At 42.6% G+C, this 22,344-nt stretch overlaps 1 protein-coding gene across 5 annotated transcripts in view; it reads right to left on the bottom strand.

Moving 5' to 3' along the window:
* Wwox (WW domain containing oxidoreductase) overlaps window positions 1-22,344 on the bottom strand; it is a 1,097,314-nt gene that overhangs the window by 702,837 nt on the left and 372,133 nt on the right. The window contains exon 9 of one of the 5 annotated variants that reach the window (XM_045140894.1): window positions 10,804-11,004. The exons of the other annotated variants lie outside the window; for them this stretch is intronic. Within the exon in view, the coding sequence (XP_044996829.1) occupies window positions 10,963-11,004 (42 nt within the window). The 3' untranslated portion in view covers window positions 10,804-10,962. Of the gene's footprint in view, window positions 1-10,803; window positions 11,005-22,344 lie in introns of those variants that run through there. 5 annotated transcript variants of the gene reach the window in all.

Here is a 22,344-nt window from a genome sequence, read left to right as displayed (position 1 = left end):
AGACTTGTCAAAGAGCTATTTCCTAATACACCCAATAGAATATTTTATTCCCTTTTTCCACAGATACATTTATATACACCTGGTATTTGGGTTATTTGTTAATCAATGTGAGGTCTGTGGCTTCTAACTTTTTATCTTTAAAGTCATTAAGACTCAATAAGAAAATTAATCACAAAGGAAATCTATCAAACAGAGTTGCCATGCACTTTTATCCCTCTGACTGACATCTTTAATATGTATTTGAAGGTTATTTATTTCATCACACCCAGGGAATAAAAAATAAAATAACTTGCAGTTTCCAAGTTCAGAGAAAGCATGAAAATGTGATTTAGTATTCATTGTACACTTAAGCGCACGCATATTATACACCGCATGTTAATCTTCAACCCGCTAAGGTTAGCAGACTTGACAACACTACTGTTTGCTAGTGAGGAAAAAGAGTCGACATCTGTTCTCTTCCAGATAGGATTCCTCCTTGGAAGGAATCAGAAACAGTCCCAAGCCTTCTATTTTCTGGGTAAACTGATAGAATGCAGGCTGTTTAAACGGACAATCAAACCACAACGCCCCCTAGTGGCGAAATCATGCACAAACATCACATGGCAAGGTTTTTGTGCTTTGTGTGTTATTTTAGGGAATTGTAACCATGTGGACATTTTCTTTCAGTTTCAAAAATGCAAACACAAAGAGTGTCACACGCGGAGATTATATTACGTGAAGAATGAAGAGTTTCATTGCTTTTAGGGAAATGAAAGGTACATTTAATTTATCAAAGCCACCTTGATCAAACTTTGTATTTTACAATAAGAGATCCCATATAGATGAATTCCATGCTGAAGATTGGCATTTGGACTAAAAATCAGAATTGCAGCAGTATGTTTATTTGTAAGCTAAATGTATGAAAACAGACCAGTCAGCAGATACATACAGGTGAACCTGCGGGTTTGTTAGCTTATTTTCTGTTTGGTTAAGATGAAATGAGAGCAGATTCTGGGTTTGACCGGGGGAAGGAGGGCTCCATCTTCCCATCATGCTCTCAGCATGCACCTCTGATAAGCGGCTTACAGGGAATCTCCTCAGGTCAGACATAAATAGAGATTCTCAGGTTCCCTTAATCCAGGCGCACATCGCTTGCAAGTTAGGCCTCATAAATCTCAAAAACAGGCAGACACCATGAAAGGCAATGTTGTTAGAAGACCCAGATACATTAAATGAGCACGTCTGAAACATGGACTCATTAATCATTCAAACAATACTGATGCCTTGTAGTGACGGAGGCAAAACGGCACCTTTCTTCCTCAGAGCATCTCCTTTTATAAATGATGCCTGTCTCTGGAGGCAGAGGGGTTCCTAACAGACCAGCATGGCCTTCCTTCTCCATCTACAGAGAAGTGCAGCCATTAACAGTTCAAGGTCATCCAATAGTTGCAGAGACAAGGTAACTCTGATCCCTTGTTCCGGAGCTGCCTGCTTTACCAGTAATGATTTGTTTCTGATGTAAAACATTTCAAGATATTTATTCGACACAGATGATATTGACAAGGCGTGCCATAAAAGTACAAGGATAGCAGAACGAGCGCGAGCGGACGTCACACGAAAACTTGTACTCGGGTATTCACGGCAGGGTCACTGCTACCAGACCGAAAGTAAAAATGACCTGCATGCTCATGAACTGATGAATAATCAAAATGGGTGCCTTGCTGAAATAGATTATTATTTAATGAGGTAAAAAGTGAAGTATTGACATAAGTTGTGACAAGGATGAATTTTAAAAATAGGATGCCATGTGACAGAAGTAAGACACAAAACACTACATACCCTATGAGTCCATTTATACGAAATGTCCAATACAAGAAAATCCATAGCGACAGAAATGAGATTAGTGCTTGCTTAGGGCTGTGGGGGAGATGCAATGGAGGCTGAGGGGTAGGGTATCTTTTTGGACCAATGAAAATGTTCTCATTGACTCTGGTGATGGATTCACTAGCCTGTGAGTACCCAACAGCCACTAGATTGTGTGGTAAATAGAGCTGGAAAAGAAGGTTTCAGAGCACGGAAGGAAAAGAATAATGAGAAAAGTGGGACACTATAGGGCTCTGAAGAACCCACTGAAACTTTGGGCTAACAGGTTACTTTTACAAGGGCATGTGATGCGGCTTGGTGCTCCCACAAGACGTCTGCACAGATTCCATGAGAAGGTCTGCCTTCCCTGAGCTCCATAATCTGATAATGGGCATTTTGATGGGGGGGGGGGGGTTGGCCTTCCTGCCTCCCTTGCCCACAACACTGACCCCCTCCACAGAGATCCAAATTCCAAACACCACGGCTTTTTAAGAAGTTCCCAGGTGACACTAGTATCCAGTCAAAGCAGAGGACCACTCCTCAGAGAGCTATCCAGACAGCTATAGTACAACCAGGAAGAAAAGCTGGGTGAAACAGTAGTCAGCATTCTATTTTGCAGGAAGTCTGTACTTTTCATTCCTTTATGTGCCCCCAAAACACGTCCAAGCTTTCAATGACATCTATAGGCCACCGTGGAAGGCAGGATGTGGTCATCTCGAGCCCTCCATGCAACAATTTCCACCCACAGAGATATCAGAACTAATTTGTCTGCCTTTTCACAACACACAGGCAGTAAATGCTCCGAGAACTGTTTCATTAGAAAATGTGGGCATGCGGGCTTGCATGTGTATTGCAGGGAGGGCTTTAATGTTCGGAGTCCCGAATTCTGTCAGAACTAATTGGGATCTTCAATCAGTACCATTTAGCAGATCCTCTGTCCTAGCCCAAATTCATCACTGCTGAGTGGCCAAGGACAATACTCACCCCCACCACCCCAGCCAGGCGAATCTTCTGTTCCTGGCTGGGTTTTAATCCAAGCTAAACACAAGAGACCACGTGCGTTGTACCTGCATTACTTTGCTGTGCAGAGAACGAGGCACGCTGGCTTTGGGAATTTTTTTTTTTTCTTCCTTTTGGAACTTCTTTGAGCCAGAAAATATCGACTCCTCACGGGCCCCGGCACAGGCTCTGCTGTACATGCTCTCTGGGTCTGTACCGATCAATGACAATTTTGGAAAACACCGCCTGAATAATTCATCATAGGAAAAAGCTTTTGGATGAAATGATATTACCAGGGCTTCCAGCACAAACATACATGTGTTCCCAAACAGCTAGCCCAGCTGGAAGAAGGCTTGGAAGCATCGGGCCGACACCCAGGCTGAGCCCCCCACCCCTGCTTTGTACACCGTAACAAGTCATGTACTGGCTTGTGGCAGCAGGAAGATGCTGCAGAGCTGGCAGCCAGGTGTTCCAACAGCATGGGCCTGGCACACTTTGCCATGGCTTCTGTGACATAAGGATGTACCACTCTGTCGATTTGATATGGCAGCATATGGCATTAACAACAACAAAAAGACATGGAATAAGAAAGGAAGGAAAGAAAGGGGGGAGGATAGAAATAAATGCAACACTTTTGGCCACGTTTTATACAGAGTTCAACTGAAAGGCAGTTAGAAAAGTTCAATTTAATCTTAGCAGCTGAGCTGGAGCCTTAACTCACTCATCAAATTCCAAATGATGCATACCTTTGTTTTCTTCTTTAGTCTCACCTCCCCAGCTACACACAGCCACACACACAGTGAGTTTGGCATTGGATACAAGGGTGAGCATCCCAGAGCTGACCAAACGCCACACCAGAAAGGCACACCTGGTTCACTGTGTGCTCCCACCCCGTGCCGTCTCCCGAACCCTCAGCATGCTCTTGTTACTCTCACCTTTTCTCTTTAGAGCCATGCTGTTTCCTTTACATTTTTCTGTGCACAGAAACTAAATTTCAGCTGGCTTCCTCCTTATCTTTTTAGTTCGTTCTTTCTTTTTATTAATGTTTAATAAGCATACAGCTAGTGGGGTTAGTTATGACTATTTCATACATGTACATCATTGTACTGTGCTCAAATTCAACCTCCCATATTCACACCTCCCTTCCCTAACTCTTTCTTAAAAGCTTCCATCCAGTGAGGCCTCAAAACAATGAGGAACAATTGGTATGACTTAGACCTACCCAGGCCAAACAAGGCTGTATATCTATAGAGCATTAAGGTAGATGTCAGCAGGAACCATGGAATGAGACCCAAATTCTCAGAATCCCAAGATAATGGCAACTACATTTCCCCCAATAAACTCATTCCGTGACACTATCCACTCCTGTAACCAGAGATATAGACATAGCACAAAGACTTGGTCTTGACCTTGGAGGGGCCTGAGCCCAGAAGGGAAGAAGATCAAATGCACAGACATAACCAGCTGGGGGGGCGGGGAAGAATGCTCTAGAAGGAAGCTGGCCAAGGAGACCTTCCATAGCCAGCGTCATGAACCAGGCAAGGCAAGTTGAGGCTTTGGCACTCATGTAGGTCCCCAGGAGTCCCAGCTGACCCTACAGAAATGTCAGTAAAGGTGCTAGCCAAGAGGTTGAAGAAAACCCAAAAGATAACTAGGTGGTTACAAAGGGATTCATAGAGAGCAGAGGCTTTTCTGAGGGCCCACCCCACCCAGGAAAATGGCACAGTCCATGAGTCACCCTTGCCCCTTGAGCCAGGCCAGCTCGAGGGAGGATTTTGCTGATGGCTCCTCTGTCTCCACAGAGTCCTTCTGAGTCTCACCCCACACCTGACACCTCCAGTAGGAAAGAGACGGTTACTGCTGCCACTTTTCATATAAGCAGCAAAGGTCCCAGATGTATTTCATACTTAGAAAAAGTCAGTTTTAATCAACGTAGGTTAATTACTGACTCAGCAAGGGTGAAACTAGAATAAAATCATTTTTGCCTTAAGCCAAAACTATTAAGCGGCCTCATGGAGTTGAGACTAAAAGTCCTCAGAATTAGTCCTTTTACTTTTTTAACATCCAATCCTCACTTGACAAAGATTCTGCTTACCTCTCAAGGCTATGGAAGGAGAGGCAGGGACTCTCCGTGAACAAATCCTTCCACTCTCTTACATTGAACCAGTAACACAACCTACTATGCCCCTTGACTTTTTCTCAGCAGGAAAAGCTAAGTTTTACATGTCACTGATTTCCCTTAAGACAAAATTTTTCAGTTCTCTTTCTGCCACTACAGTATTCCCTCCCCACCAACAGCACTGTCCATGTGCGTGGGCATGTGCAATATGGAATCAGGCACCTCCTAAAACCATGTCCTTCCACCTTCTACAGTCTCTACACAACCTCTAATTATGGTGTGAAATACACAAAGCAGGGAAAATAAGCCATAAAACACAATAAGAAACCCCCTCCAAAGGCAGAGGTAGAAAGATTGCTGTAAGTTAGAGGGTAGCCTGGAAATACAGAGTGAATTACAGGTTAGCCTGGGCTAGAGTGAAACCCTACTCTGAATAAATAAATAAATAAGTAAATAAATAAATAAATAAATACTCCCCACACCATGTTGACATTGATGATTTCTTAAAAACATCAAATTTGCTGGGTGTGGTGGCGCACACCTTTAATCCCAGCTCTGGGGAGGCAGAGGTAGGAGGATCACCATGAGTACAAGGCCACCCTGAGACTACATGGTGAATTCCAGGTTAGCCTGGGCCAGAGTGAGATCCTACCTCTTAAAACCAAAATAAGAAGAAAAAAAAATCCACATTCCAGGGTGAATACTTGGCACGGTTGGTAAAGTATTTGTCACACAAGCATAAGGACTTGAGTTCAGATCCCTACGACCCACATAAATGCAAGGCAGACATGGCAGTGCACACTGCAATCCCAGCTCTCAGGAGGATAAAGCTCTCAGGATAAAGGGGATCCCCAGTGCAAGCTAATTAGCCCCATCTAATTGGAGAGCTCCTGATTCAACTTAGGGACTCTGTCTCAATAAATCAGACTGGGAATAATGAAGGAAGACACCTGAAGTCAACCCCTGGTTTCTGCACAAACACACATCCATTCTGACATGCCTATAAGTATCACATGCACACACACTACACACATACATTCTCAAAAAGTTTCCCTTCAGGATATGAATCTTTTAAATTTTTTGTAAGTTCTAGAACCTCAAATTTTTCTTCCATCTGTCTTGTATTCTTGTTGCTGTTGTTGTTTGTTTTTGAAATATAATAGCACAGGTTCTCACTTTGTATACCAGCTGAGGGTAGCCCAATCATTGCCCCTGTAAGAAAATGCTGAGGAACATTGTGGCCTATCAGTCATGAAGCATCAAGCAAATATGTACTAACCACACAATGATCCCAGATGTGGGGCAGCAGTATAAATATGCCATTTCTCTTTATGGCCAGTATCATCACACCCACTTGCCATTTCAGTAAGCAGTTCATATGTATGTCCTTCAAAGCAACTCACAGCTTAAAATAAGGTGGCCTCATGAACACATAGCTTACAAAATTGACCTGAGGGCTTCTTGCTTTCATTCTAGCTTTCTCCTGGTGGCATGTAGTTGTGTAGAAGTGGTCAGGAAGGAAGAGTATGGTCTCCTCAGCAGTCCAAACAGTAAGGTTTCTCACAGACAGGCCTGAGTTGAAGGTGAATTAATATTTCTCTTTGAAAGAATTAGAATGTGTGGTTATCTAGTTGAGATTTTCTTCTCTTACAGAATCTCTCAAAATCAGAAATAAGTTTATTGAGTTTATTATTTACCTGCATGAAAATCTTAAGTGATAAAAGAAATCTAGGCCTGGGGAGATGGTTCAGCTGCTGCACAAGCATGAAGACATGAGTCTGAGTCCCAGAATCCACATTAAAACCAGATGTGTGACTGGAAAGGTGGCTCACAGTTAAGGCGTGTGCCTGCAAAGCCCAAGGACTCATGTTCAACTCTCCAGGTCCCATGTAAGCCAGATGCACAGTGACACAAGTGTGCAAGGTTGCTCATGCGCACAGGGGGCACATGCGTCTGGAGTTTGACTGCAGTGGCTGAGGCCCTGTCATGCCAGTTCATTCTCTCTCTCTCTCTCAAGAAAAAGAAAGAAAGAAAGAAAAAGGCAGTCTTCTGGGCTTGCCTCAAAACAAATAAAAAACAAGCAGTGTAGAACATGCTTGTAATCCCAGGACTGGGGAGGTGGAGACAAGGGACCTCCGAGCCAGCTAGTTTAGGCTAATAGACAAACTCCAGGCCAGTGAGAGGCCTTGTCTCAAAATAAGGAAGGTGAATAGCATTACTGAGGACTAAGGCCCAAGGTGTCCTCTGGCTTCTACATGCACATAAACAAGCATAAACACACATGTATACATACACACATAGAGGCACAAAGTAGTATAATCTGACTTTTGTTTGTTTTGAAGTAGGATCTCACAGGCCCAGGCTGACCTGGAACTCATTCTGTAGCCCCAGGCTGGCCTCACAGTCATAGCAATCCTCTTACTTCTGCCTCCTGAGTACTGGCATTAAAGGCAAGTGCTACCATGACTGGTTTACACAGATTTTATAAAAGTACATGTTGTTTCAAAGCAAAATGTGATCTTTTTCTATGACTCCCTATCCAAACCTACTCCCCTGGGGCCAAAACTCAATCAGCAGTCTCCCCCATCTTTCCAGAACTTCTGCAAGTGCACAGAGGCAATTGAAATAATGGTTTTTAATTTTAAAAATGTAAATCGATGAAGCATCTTCACTTTGCAGTACATCATGTCCAAGGGGCCTGACATGACCTCCTGGGGTCAGCCGCACACAGAGTAAGGCACGTCCATTCATCTGACGGCAGGGAACTGGGTCGCGGCAAAGTACCTCAGGAGGAAATAGCCAGCCTCTCTAAGGACAAGCCTAAAACCCTCAGAATGGCCTGTCACTACGCAATGGACATCAGCCTCCTACTCAATTGACAGGTCTTCCTCCGGCGATAGGATCTTGACTGTAATTACAGGAAAGGGCATACCATAAAGATGGGGGGAGGAGGTAATTGACAAAAGCTCAATGTGCTGACACGAGGACCAATGGCCAAGCCTTACATTTCTTTTCCTCAAAAAGTGACTGATGCACACAGACCGTTAAGCCAGGACCACACAACCCCCGAAGACAGGTCTGCAGTGAGACACCTGATGTGAGGCTCACAGGAGGCTGGAGGACTTGGCTTCCAGATGTCTCTGAAGAGCTTCCTAGGAAAAAAAAGTGTCCCCAAGTGGCAAAAGTCTTGCTGCTGTTGTTGTTGTTTCTGGTTGGCTGTCTTATGATGGCTCAGGGCTTTGTGTTTGCATCATGTTTTTTTATTGACCTGTCCAGGGCAAATGAAAAAACAACATTTGGAAGCTTTGGGAGTTAAGCCTTTGCAAAGCTTCTGGGCCCCACTATAAAAATCTAGAATGTTTATTCTACTTAGTAAGAAAGTGGCTACCATTAAACTACTCAAAGAGAAGGTTAAAAGGATCACATATCATACAGGCACAGAGGGTCCAAAAAACTGTGCCTCTCTGTTTGTGGCCTGGATATATGTATCACAATGTTCTGATCTCTAAAATGAGTATCAGAGAAAGTATTCAGAAAGAACACTACATGCCATATTTTCATAGACATACAACGCCTGGCATTATATAAATGTTATATGTACTGCAGTGAGTTTGTTTTTATACAATTAACCACTATCGTAAAAGGAATGCTTCGTATCAAAGATGCTTTGCAATTTGTTGGCATTGTGGAGCCCTAGAAGGACACGAAGCAACCGCACCTGTGTGCTGCAAACACAAATAGATTCGTGAACTACCCACAAAAATAGACCTTTCTCAGTGGTACCATTTGTACAGAAATCAAAGTACAACCCAATGAACTAAACAGTTTCCATTGACACATAGCTTGTGGTGAAATTATTCTTCTCAAGGAAGCTTCAAGACCACAGCAGTGCTGCCCATGCATCGTAATTCTTTCTTCAACATAGACAAGCAGGTCCAATCTGAGCAGACATTGGGAGTAGAAAATGTATACTTTCCCATTACAAAATTGGCTTAAAATTCTGCTAGACTTCTTCCAAGAGAAAGGCTAAGCTCTCACAGCAGAAAGCCACTGGAGATAAAATTTAAAAAGGTATGGCCATTGTATTGGGACCTATCTGTCCTCTGCAGAAGAACCAGGCTACTTTCATCAAAATATCCTTCTAATAGGATGGTGAATAAAGAACATCTCCCATGTTGACTACAGACAGTAATAGCTACTTGGAATTGTGTGCTGATCATGAATCTGATTGATTAGTGATGTCTGTCATGGGTAAAGCACTTGGGGTGTGGAGGCATGTGCATTATGTACACAATATCCCCATGTTCACAGTGCCTGAGCACTCCACATACCTGGCATCAGGTCCCTGACAGTTTACACAAAGACAAGTAAAGGTAAAAAAAAAAAAAAAAAACCGCACATTTTTTTTTAAATTTTTATTAACATTTTCCATGATTATAAAATATATCCCATGGTAATTCCCTCCCTCCCCACCCCCACACTTTCCCGTTTGAAATTCCATTCTCCATCATATTACCTCCCCATTACAATCATTGTAATTACATATATACAATATCAACCTGTTAAGTATCCTCCTCCCTTCCTTTCTCCACCCTTTATGTCTCCTTTTCAACTTACTGGCCTCTGCTACTAAGTATTTTCATTCTCACGCAGAAGCCCAGTCATCTGTAGCTAGGATCCACATATGAGAGAGAACATGTGGCACTTGGCTTTCTGGGCCTGGGTTACCTGACTTAGTATAATACTTTCCAGGTCCATCCATTTTTCTGCAAATTTCATAACTTCATTTTTCTTTACCGCTGAGTAGAACTCCATTGTATAAATGTACCACATCTTCATTATCCACTCATCTGTTGAGGGACATCTAGGCTGGTTCCATTTCCCAGCTATTATAAATTGAGCAGCAATAAACATGGTTGAGCATGTACTTCTAAGGAAATGAGATGAGTCCTTTGGATATATGCCTAGGAGCGCTATAGCTGGGTCATATGGTAGATCAATCTCTAGCTGTTTTAGGAACCTCCACACTGTTTTCCACAATGGCTGGACCAGATTGCATTCCCACCAGCAGTGAAGAAGGGTTCCTTTTTTTCCACATCCCCGCCAACATTTATGATCATTTGTTTTCATGATGGTGGCCAATCTGACAGGAGTGAGATGGAATCTCAATGTAGTTTTAATCTGCATTTCCCTGATGACTAGTGACGTAGAGCATTTTTTTAGATCCTTATATGCCATTCGTATTTCTTCCTTTGAGAACTCTCTATTTAGCTCCATAGCCCATTTTTTGATTGGCTTGTTTGATTCCTTATTATTTAACTTTTTGAGTTCTTTGTATATCCTAGATATTAATCCTCTATCAGATATATAGCTGGCGAAGATTTTTTCCCATTCTGTAGGTTGCCTCTTTACTTTTTTCACTGTGTCCTTTGCGGTACAAAATCTTTGTAATTTCATTAGGTCCCAGTGGTTAATCTGTGGTTTTATTGCCTGAGCAATTGAAAACCCACACATTTTGATATGATGTATAGTAACTCAGGACCAACTACTTTTTGAATTATTACATTTTAAGACATCTGAAATCACGCACAATAAAATTTCTCTAAACCAACGCAAAGAAAATTTCAATATAGATCCTGTCTTCCATGGTTGTGTAGGATACTGTGAATATTTCCCAGGGGCAGGTACTTTGGCCTGGGTCCCCAAGGACAAAGACAATCTCCTGTTCAATGCTATTATCCTAGATGCAAAAGAGCAAGTGTTATGTACACTGCATAGAATCAATCTTATGTGGATTGGATGCAGAATATCACAACATACTGTTAGGTGAGTATTTCCTATAGACTGGCTCAAGTCTTCAAGCCCTCATCCCCAAAAGCTGCACAAAAGTTGTCACCTAGCGGAATCACTTCCTTCTTTCTGTATTAGGGTGGCACTTAGGATGTCATGCCATATATCCGCTGAGTATTCTAAGAGTGGATTTAATTGAGACGTGAAAGCAGTCAGTCAGGAGTCCTCAAGGGAAAATAGCAAGTTTCAGAAATCTGGAAAAAAAAAAAAAAAAAAAAACAACCCTCAGGAGATCAGTCCTACAAATCAAGAATACGGAGACTCACTCATCACCCTTAAACCATTTCCATTCCAAGAAGAAGACCAGGGTAAGATGTTCAGCAGCAGTGTAGCCCAGGACAGCCACGGAGGGAGGACTGGGTAGAAAGGAACAGCAATTCATGTGGGATGACTTGGTCTCCAGAGGCGCCTGTCATCCTCAAATGACTGTTCCTCAAACAACTTCTTATACTCAGATTTTCTCCTGAGGTTTCAAATTCAACTTTCATTTTCCAGCTTGCAAATAAAGAAGCCCCAGGTACAGTAGGATTAGATGGGGTAATCATCCTCTCCCACAAAATGGTATGAACCATATACTAAACATGACACCAAATCTCAGCAGGACTAAGATATGCATCAGCCTAAGAGAATAGAGACAACTGAATCCAACAACTGTTCACTGAGCACCTTCTAGGTGTTAGGCCAAGGTGGGAAAGGACAGCCCGAGGGATGGGCCGTTCCATGGGAAGTGACTATGTCACTGGACAGATAGGATACAGATGAGGGAAGGATGAGGAAGGAGGTGACTACTAAGCTGGCTAGGTCAGGGAAGATCTGGTGTCACACAAGGGCTGTGTCCTGAAGGACCAAGGACAGTTTGCTGGTGGTCACGTGAGTGTGCCCGAGAGAGGCATACTCAGGGAGAGGTCACAGCTGACCAAGTGACTCAGATTGGTGAGCTGAACTGAGTTTGGCTAAAGCAGAAAGTCAGCCAAGAGCAAAGACAGAGGGAAAGGAAGCTACAGAGGTCAGCCCAGGCCAGTCCACTTTGGGAGCCAAGTTGGATGACTCTTCCTTATGACCCTTTCCTTGATGACTCTCTCCTATGAGCTCACTGTCAGCCATATATGCTCCTGCTCTGGAGTGCTCCCTGGCAATAGAGCAAATGCTGACAGGGAAGGCTCCCTGAGACATTTCTTAGTCATGATGACTTAGCTGGGAGGAGAGAAGCAGGAGACCCCTGGAAAGGGATGTCCCACATTGAAGAATTATCCTGAAGAGAACAGCAATAGCTTGGCCTGTTGAAGGTCACAGAACTCAGTGCATGATAGGTAAGCACACAAGTGGGTGCCTTCAATTCATAGAAAGATGACTAAATAATCAAGAGGGTCATCTGTTTCATTTGGCTTCTGCAGCATGCCAGAGTTCCCTGTCTTCATTCTCCTCTGTTGCACAAGAAGCCAAATGCCTGATATTAGGCCCATGGTGGGCGGACTGAGTTCATGACCTCCTTGTGAAAGGTGTTAAGTAAATTTAAAGGAAGAGGAGTAATGAAGATGAGAGGATTCTATCAATGGAATTCTTCACTGGAGCCTCAGCAATGGCTAATGGCAAAGTTAGCCACGTAAATACATACACAGCTACAGGAAAAGCATGTGAGGTCACTATGAGATGACTGATAGTACCTAAAAGTTAGTGTAGAGCTGAGCCGTCAAACAACAATTCATAGGAAGCACTTTGCACTTGCATTTACTGGTCCACATGCCACTGACCATGGTAATCATATATTACCACCTAGCTGTTTATCCTCTGTGTTCCTGGTAAGACAGAAAAACCAACACAAAATGCAAGCCAACCCAAACCCCACCCCACCCCCAGATTTTCCCCTGATCTGAACAAATCGTTTAGTGTAAAAATAAACAGAACTAGAAATTGTCTCTAATAAACTAATATTAGTCTCCCTAGAGGGTTAATTATGTCGCTCCGTATTTTAAGAAGAATGTAAATTGCCAGTTTCAACAGATGTTCTTTTAAAAGAATGGGTTATCTGGGAAATGATGGGTCTTTGTTCGAGCTTACCCCAGTGGAATATAAGCATTAAAATCATGACTGTCAGTCCCCCTCCCCCAACGGGTGCCCACAAAGAGGATGACACTCTTTGGTTATCAGAGGCTTTTGTGACAAGCATTCAAGCCAGAGCTGTGATCCCAGATTTCAGACATGTTAGGAGGATTTACTAGCCCTTCTTAGAGCATTCCGGGAGCACAAAATACCCACTTCCCAACATGATAGTGCTCACCTCTGGTACTCAGTACATGCACCTGCATATGTGTATTGGTGAAACCTTCTCAGGGAGGGTTGGTAATTTATGCGCCACTGGAAAGTCTTGAAAGGAGAAGTGCAATCACAACATTTGCTCCTGTTTTCTTGCACGTGGCACTGTGCAGAAACTAAACTGCATGTTAGCAGGTGTACAGACTGGGGCTTTCCCTTGGATATCTGATCAAGTTAAGAGAGAAAAGTTCATTAATCCAAGCACAACGACCTTGGCTGACCCGAGGTATGGAAGAAACATATGGCTTCATGATCCAGCTGGTGGTGGGTGTCTGGCTGCCAACCTCACTTGACCTAACTCTTCATTATCATCCTGGTTAGACTCACTTCATAGATAGGGAAACTGAGGCTGAAGGAGATTAATGACTCCAACTGAAAACTTAACAGAATCTGCTTTCACTATTGATCTGCTGGTAACAAGCATAAAATCTCATCTCAGACAGAGAGGTAAGCAGATAACTATTGATCTCCTGGCCCACTGTTGTAAGGGGCATTCCTGCCCTAGGATTTAGACACTTGGAGGAGACTGGGCCATTCCATGTCCCACAGACCAGTGGGGACAAGGGAACCCCATGCTGTTATCTAAGGGAATGTCTTAGCTGGTAATAGAATCAAAAAGAAGACATGATGCCTGCAGACAGTGGCGCCAAAGAACTGGAAAAGATGCTCCATGCTGTTATTTATAATTGCTCCACTTCTTTGCCATGGAGCCAGCATGATGCTCACTTGTCATGGACAGAAACTAAGATTCAGAGAGGCCAGATTAAGTGTTGTAGAGGTCACAATCCTAGATGGTCCACAGGACTATTCCAAATCCACTAACTCGTGTTGGCCTCTGCACTGGATCCAGTGTCTTAGATGATGCCCAATGAATATGGAACCCTAAAAAACACCCTCCACAGAAACTCTGGAGGTCTTGAGGTTAGCCACCAGACCAGGTGACAGGTGGAGACAATGAAGGAACTATGTAACCTTCTCAAGTTGGATCCATGACCCACCCTGCTGAAAAGTAAGAAGAAAGAGAAGAGAACTCAGGAAAAGAAGTCTGAGCCCTCCTGGATCTGGAAAGAGGGTGTGATTGTGTTATTGCATGGATCAGACATGGTGCTTCTGAGAGGAACCCTTTATCTGACCAGCAAATGAATCATGTGTCAGATCAGCATATGAATGATGCTCAGAGAGGACCTGGACGTTCACAGAGCGATGCAGAGTCGCACCTGTGGACCCACTGCCGAGACTAGTGCAACTTCAAGAGCACTGGGACAAGAGAGCTCCCTCCCAGCAATAATCTGTTTCCCATGGTCCCACCCCCTCAGCCAAACCAGTGGGGATGGCTTCATGTACTCTAAAATTCATACCGCCCAGTTCCCAGTGAGAGTCCCACATGCTCCCCAGCTCAGAAACTAGTGTGTGCTCACAGCAAACAACAGTTCTCTATGTGTCATTTTCTTTTCTTTCTCTCTTTCTTTCTTTCTTTCTTTCTTTCTTTCTTTCTTTCTTTCTTTCTTTCTCTCTCTCTCTCTCTCTCTCTCTCTCTCTCTCTCTCTCTCTCTCTCTCTCACACACACACACACACACACACACACAGAGAGAGAGAGAGAGAGAGAGAGAGAGACTGAAAGGACTTTGGATAGAAACTCTGACACCCCTTCCTCCAGGCCCATGGAAAGAAGTCTCCTTATTCCTGATTCCACTGTTGAAGGGATAGTGGACCCTGACGTCAGTTGGATGAGGGCTATGCACAACCAAAGAGCTACTCTCACAGTCCCTTTACTGTTACCTGGGAGTTGTGAGCACTGTATCTCCAGGATGTGCTTCATAGCTAGGAACAATGGTGCCTCACATCCCCGTGAAAATTTTCCAATACATAGAGATCATTAATTATCCCTATTGGAGGAGAGGCATTGTCATTGGGATCTAACTGATACAAGCTGAAGATGCTGCTCTAACTCTTCCAGTGTGCAGGTCAGACATCCATGCCAAAGAATGATGGATTCCTAACATTCATAAGGGCCAAAGCTCAGAATCTGGACTAAATGAACTTTAGCATTAAGTCCTGAAGGGATAACAGGTGAGGTATGCCTTTGACTTCTCCACACTTCAGCAAGTTATGGTTCCAATGTTCAACTGCCATCCAAAAGCAGCACGGTAATAAGCGACTCCCTTCAAGTGTGTGGGCTGGGCCTTAATAGATCTCATTAGTTCATGTTAGTAGTGGGATGCAGCAAGCAGAAAACAATTACTAAGGGCTCAACTCTGCTGATGCACCTGCTTTTACAGGGGAGGGGGGAAATCACCAAATCCTTGCTTTAGTCATTCAGAGACTATAGCAACATGTTCAAGAAGAAGAGGAAAAAAAAAAAAAAAAAAGAAGGGAAAAACCTGACTAAAAGGATAAATTATTTATCCAACATAAATATTAAAGAAAATTGCAAAACACAGCCTGGTGTCACCATGCTGTTTTTACAGAATCATCTCATTATAGCTCCTGGCAAAATACTGCTGTCCTTAATATCAGTACAACAGAACTGTCTGGGATGAACCAGCCTGGATGCATGTGTCTGCTTGCTGTCGAGGATACTTAGCAGCATGCCAACTAGCTAGTCACACCCAAGTGGAAAATTGTGTAAGAATACTCTGGTAGGAAAAAAGAAAACCAGCATTAGGATGAAATTAGGAGCTTCATCTGACCTCAAAATGCAGTTTAAATGCACATATTCACATGCTACATGCAGGCTTGAATAGCTTGGGACAGTCCCTACTAAATTTTCAAAACTTTTATGCGTTGGTCACAGATACATGCATTACATGCATAATAAAATATCATTATAATTATACAAATGCATGACTAAATAAGTTATAAAAAGGACAAAGGTCAGAGACACTCAAAAGCCAACACCTGGGGCTGGGGACATAGCTCAGTCAGTAGAGATTTTGCCTTGCAAGCATAAGGACGTGAATTTGATCTCATGACTCATGCAAACATGCTGGCCTTAGTGGCATGCACTTGTAATGCCAGAGCTGGGAAGGAAGAGATAAGACAGATCCCTGGAGTTTGCTGGCCATCGAATGCAGCCTAATTGGCAAACTCCAGACCAATGAGAGGCAATGTCTCAAAATAAGCGAGGGAGAGAAAGAGAGAGAGAAAAAAAGAGAGGGACAAAAATCCCGAGAGTGACATCCAAAGTTATCTTGATACCCCCACACATGTACACACACATGTTCACGCCCCCCCACATATGGACACATCAAAAAAAAAAAGACGTGTGGGTAATTTTAGTAGATTTGACTACTATTATGTTCTTGAGATTTCTGACATCTATCATTTATTTGTGTATAGTGGAATTACTCCTATACTGGTGTGGGCTGCACATTTCTAAATTGACATTCAATGACTTCACACTGGAATCTTGAAATCAGGCAGGCAGGAATATTTACACCACAGTAATCAGCACATACACCTTACCCTATGCCAAGAAAGCCTGTTGTTAGCCATTTCCCAGCACACTGACACCACCCACACAGACTTCAGAAACATGGTGACAACACTCATCATGGAATTCATTTTTCCCCAACAAAATTATTCCAAGTTCGGCAAATTCTTGTCAGCAGCTACATGAGCTCCTAGGGAACCAAGAAGTTTAATAAATCCATGCAATAATAATTAAACATTATAAATAAATTATCTGTTGAGGGTCCCTGACTGGCCCTTTATACCTTTGTACAAAAGTGATCCACGCTGACATTCTGAATATGGTTGGCAAAGTAGTTCATGGAGGGGTGGTGGTGGAAAGTAGGTTTGCTCTCAATAATGTATGAACCCCATGCCGGGGAGAAGGACCCTTGGAAAAGTGGTGCTGTAGCAATCTGTCTTTCATCTGGAGCAGGTCTCCGGGTAGAGGTGCTGCCCTGAATTGGAGGCATAATCGCTGGCTTGTGAGCAGATGTCCTTTACTCGGCAGGCAGGGCCCTTGCAACAGAGCTGAGCAAATGCATGCTGTGAGATAGGCACCCCCTCACTGCTACCAAGAGATCACAGTATATATTAATTTAGCAGGTTTTTGAATAATATTTTGAAGGAGGATTTATGAATCTGTAAAATCACATGGTGAGGTCAACAAAACTGGAGGAAGAAAGGGATTCAGTTGTTTTGGAGGTGGGGGTAGTGTTTAGCAGACTCTGCCCACCCCTCAACAAACCTGACACAGGGCTAATTAGGAAGTTAGGTATGAGCCAGATGGGAGAGCTCACTGCACAGTTGAAATTTCACATCCACCACCTACAAGATTGTACAAAGTGACATGTGGTTGAATTAAAAGTGCACAAAGTTCAAGAAGGTAATGGCAAGTCGGGGGCAGAGGTCACAAAAAAACTATTTCCAACCCCAATTCACAGAGCTCAAAACTACTCAAAATGTAGTTTATTCGTTTTAAAAGAGTACACACCGGGGCCTGAGAATATTGGTAATATGCTTATTGTACAAGCATGAGGATCTGAATTCAAATCTCTAGCACCTACGTAAAATTTGCTGGGCGCAGGGGTGCACACCTATAGTCTAGGGCTCAGTGGCCAGTGTTCCTAGCAAAATCAATCAGTGATCTCCAGGGTTCAGAAATATACCCTGTCTCAAAAACTAAGGTAGGGAAGAATACCTGATGCTGACTTCTGGCCTCTATATGCCATTCATGTGTGAACACACATGCACACACGAACATGTACATAAGGCACACTCAGAAAGACTGCATACAGCCCTATCCCCTGTACCACGAAGCATGGACCCCTGATGGCTGGGAAGCTCTGTGAAAGGTCTGATGGAACGAACATGCCTGGTTCCCAGGGAGACTTACTAGACTGGGACTGTTGCTTCTTAACCTGTGCTAAGCTTGCTGGCAGCACGGGAGGACCACACAGTGTAGGAGTGCTTCCCAGGTACATAAGCTGCACGATACAGGGACCCCTAGAAAACCAGTGGAAAGGCTCTCACATACCCACTGCCGGGAGAGCACTGTTCTCCATCTGCATCCTTTCCATGAACCTGAGCTAAGGGCAGCTCTGACAATCATGATCACTATCTCCCCACAGACAGACACTGTTGCATTTCCTATATTTCATTTTTTTTTTTGGGGGGGGAGAATGATACATCTTTACCTAGGAAAAGTAATCATGGCAAAGTGATTAAGGAGCCCAAACATTAAAGACCTGCCTCTGCTCACCTTCTCCACACAAATACTATGGTTTTCAAGCTTAATTATTATTAAATTGTAATGTAAAAGCCAACTTCTGCTTAAGCATGTGTGATGATTAGACTACAAGTCAATTGTGGATAACACGCAGATATAAATGCAGCTAATAAGTCTTACTGTAATGATTAATCAATTTATGAATACATTATTTAAACTAATAGCTCAGGTAGGGTATCTTAAACAAGTTACAGAGTACATCGACCAATTCAAATTCCAGCTGCTGGATCAATAGCAAAGTGTAAGTAAACTCTGGGGAATACGAATACTTGCAAAAAAGAAAAAGAAAGAAAAACCTGTGAACAAAAGACTCTTGGATGAAGGAAATCTACAACAATTTCTATTTCTAAGACAAAGGCATAATGTTTTACCATATGCCAAAACTTAAAGAATAAGGTGAAACAAACGTGAATCACTTCAAATTCTGTGCCCTCCATGCTCCACAGTAATAATTAAGAGAACGGCCAGCTCGTACCAGCGCATGTGGGCATGCATCTGAACGCTGCAAACAGACCAGGTATTACAGGTACCCATGCTTCCTTCAAAATGATGTGTTGCATTTATTTCAATAACTATTGATCTATAACGAACCCTTTAACAGGAAAAATAAGGTACGTCTATTAAATAAGATTAGCAATTTTGCTGAACAGGGCCCATCTTCCAACCCACACTAGGGGACAAGGGTCCTGTTCCAGCCTTAGACTTCTCCCCTGCTGCTAACCACAAGGGAATTCTGTAAGCGAAGCAAACCCTTGCATCACTGGATGTCCCTTTCCATTTTTTTAATTAGGGCTAATTAATGTGAGTTTAATAAACCAAAAGGGCCTTGATTTCCAAAGATGGGGTGTTTTATCACAGCTTCAAGCAATGGCACATTTTAAAAAATTAATTAGTATCTTGTGAGATCGGCCACACTATTGAGTAAGTACCAGCAGTAAGTGAAACAGATGAAATATTGGTAAGCGATGCAGCCACAGTGTAAGTATGTGCAGGGGTCAGAGGTTAATCCCTATTGATTTTCTGAGTCTGCGTACAGCACCGCTGGGAAAGGGCAGTTCTGTTGGCAATCAGCTAGCACAAATACATTATAAATCTTACTGTCCGCCTCCACTGATCAGTGTCACTTACTTCCGTCACTAAAGACCATTAAGGACTACTAAAAAATAAAAAATAAAAAAAATAACCTGGTTGCAGAAAGAAAGGAAACTCTTGAAAAAGTCTTCCATGTTGGACAATGCTTTGGGGATGAACTTTGGTGAATGAAGGGACCCATCTACCAGGGAGCTGGCCTCGGCTCATGGAAGACAGAGGCCATGCAATGCTTTTGAGGGCAAACCCACTTCAAAGGGTAAACAGAGCGACCTTCAATACCAAACTCAAAGGGTAAAAGGACTTTTACATTTGAAGATAGGAAAAGAAAAAGAAAGATTCAAAAAGCAGATCCAGTTTGGGTTTGCAAAATTTAGCATAGCCTTGAAGTTACCATACAGGGAGCTAATGGAACCTTGGCATGCACAGACTTTTCCAAGAGTCCTTCCCAAAAAGTAGCCTCCCATGCACATAAGCTTCTATCCCTGAAAACCTGGATCCCCACCTCAACCAACATCTGGGAACAGCTATGACTTTCCTTCTTTTGTTATAGGCTACACTGTGTTTTGTTTTGTTTTGTTTTTAATCCCTGACACTCTTGTTAGACAGAGAGAAAAGACAGTAAGTATATATAGATATAGATTTGGGTAGTCATTGCCTTCAGGGATTTCATTATGTGGGTTGGGGGTAAGAAATTCTTATGCCAATAATTTTAACAGACAGAAGAAGAAAAGATCTAACTCAGCCTGAGCAAAGATCAGATTTAGAAAAGTCTTTCATTGTAATGTGGAAGCCTTTATAAAAATTATATAACTAGGGCTGGAGAGATGGCTTAGTGGTTAAGCGCTTGCCTGTGAAGCCTAAGGACCCCGGTTCAAGGCTTGGTTCCCCAGGTCCCACGTTAGCCCGATGCACAAGGGGGCGCACGCGTCTGGAGTTCGTTTGCAGAGGCTGGAAGCCCTGGCGCGCCCATTCTCTCCCTCTCCCTCTATCTGTCTTTCTCTCTGTGTCTGTCGCTTTCAAATAAATAAAAATTTTAAAAAAATTATATAACTATAGTTTATTTGAACTTTGTAAAATGCTATTATCATACAAAAGTATCAAGAAATTGAGGGATATAAAGATGATAGTTTTAGATTGAAGTCTGTTTGGCCTTTCCTTGGAAAATCAACACACCATTGGCTGTCAGATAACACACATCTGGAAAATGGACATGATACCTGTAAGTACTCTGCCTTCTACCAACTGTGTAACTCCCAACTGATCAGCACTGAGTCTCTCTGAGCCTCAATTTCTTCACTCAGAAATGGAGAATAAAATTATTAGCTCCTTAAAATCACTCATCACAGGACTACATACTCCATAAATGTTGGTATATTACAAAAGAAACAGCATAAGCTATTTGCCATTAAGAAAGCAAGCAAGTGAACTTCTTCAACCTGTTTCACTAGTGGGAGTTTATGGGATTGTATGTGTACTACAACACAGAGTATCTGTTCTGCCATTCCATACCACAGATGACTAATACCCAACTGCTCATCTCAGTTCTAAGAACCAGTCTACTAATAAATGTGTTCCAAGTTACTCCTTACAAACACTTTTAAGTATTTTATTTTTTATTTATTTATTTGACAGAGAAAGAGGGAAAGAGAGAGACAGAATGGGAGCACCAGGGCCTCCAGCCACTGCAAAGGAACTCCAGACATGTGCGCCCCCTTGTGCCTGGCAAACGTGGGTCCTGAGGAATAGAACCTGGGTCCTTTGGCTTTGCAGGCAAACACCTTAACCACTAAGCCATCCCTCCAGCTAAGAAACACTTTTAAAATGCCCTTGAAAAGTATATGAAAGCAAAACAAATGTTAAATGGCCCAACATGAGCCATAGATAAGAGAGTGAAGAAGTCTGTGGGTAGGCACGGAGTCCCTCTGTGCACAGACATTGCTGTATTTTATTATAAAGTCCAAGGCCCATTGAGATGAACAGAAAAGGCTCTCTTCTCTATCTTCTTTTACAAAGAGACTTCAGTCTAAAACTATCATCTTTATATCCCTCAATTTCTTGATACTTATGTATGATAATAGCATTTTACAAAGTTCAAATAAACTATAGTTATATAATTTTTATAAAGGCTTCCACATTACAATGAAAGACTTTTCTAAATCTGATCTTTGCTCAAGCTGAGTTAGATCTTTTCTTCTTCTGTCTGTTAAAATTATTGGCATAAGAATTTCTTACCCCCAACCCACATAATGAAATCCCTGAAGGCAATGACTACCCAAATCTATATCTATATGTACTTACTGTCTGAAGTGGTACCTGACTCACTGTCGGTATTCAATATATATTGGATGCATGGATTGATGGATGGATGGAGAGATGGGTGAAGAGATGGCTAAGTATGGACTTAAATGGGAGGGGAGGAAAGGACAGAGTAATGGATTCCTGAAAGTATGGGTGGATGGAGCTACACACTGCTAGACAGAGTGTATGATAGTCAAAAGACAAAGAAAAGCAACATTTAAAATAAATTTCTGTGCTTACAAAGACTTTTTTTTTTTCCTTTTTGAGCCTGCCTACATTATGGAAAACAAATAGATCATTGCTAAACCCTACTTACATTTTAAGAACCCTGGATATCTAAGTCTGTGTCTCCCACAGCCATGGGCATCTGCCTTGTTGATGATAATAGGCTAGAAACGTCTACAGAATAACAAAATGAAAGGAGAAAAGGAGCTATAATGTACAAATCGAAATCGAATTAAATAGTGGGAATAAGTTAATAGAATTACATGACAAAACCAGCTTAATTAGAGAAGGCTTATCCATGGGAAGGAGAAAGAAAATGGGGGAGAGGGAACAACCAAAAACCTTACCACCAGAACCAGCTGTCTC

Source organism: Jaculus jaculus, chromosome 1 (genome assembly GCF_020740685.1).
Source record: "Jaculus jaculus isolate mJacJac1 chromosome 1, mJacJac1.mat.Y.cur, whole genome shotgun sequence".
In the NCBI taxonomy this organism is placed as follows: Eukaryota; Metazoa; Chordata; class Mammalia; order Rodentia; family Dipodidae; genus Jaculus; species Jaculus jaculus.
The sequence above is the reverse complement of the archived record's forward strand: the minus strand, read 5'-3'. Positions and strand labels throughout refer to the sequence as shown.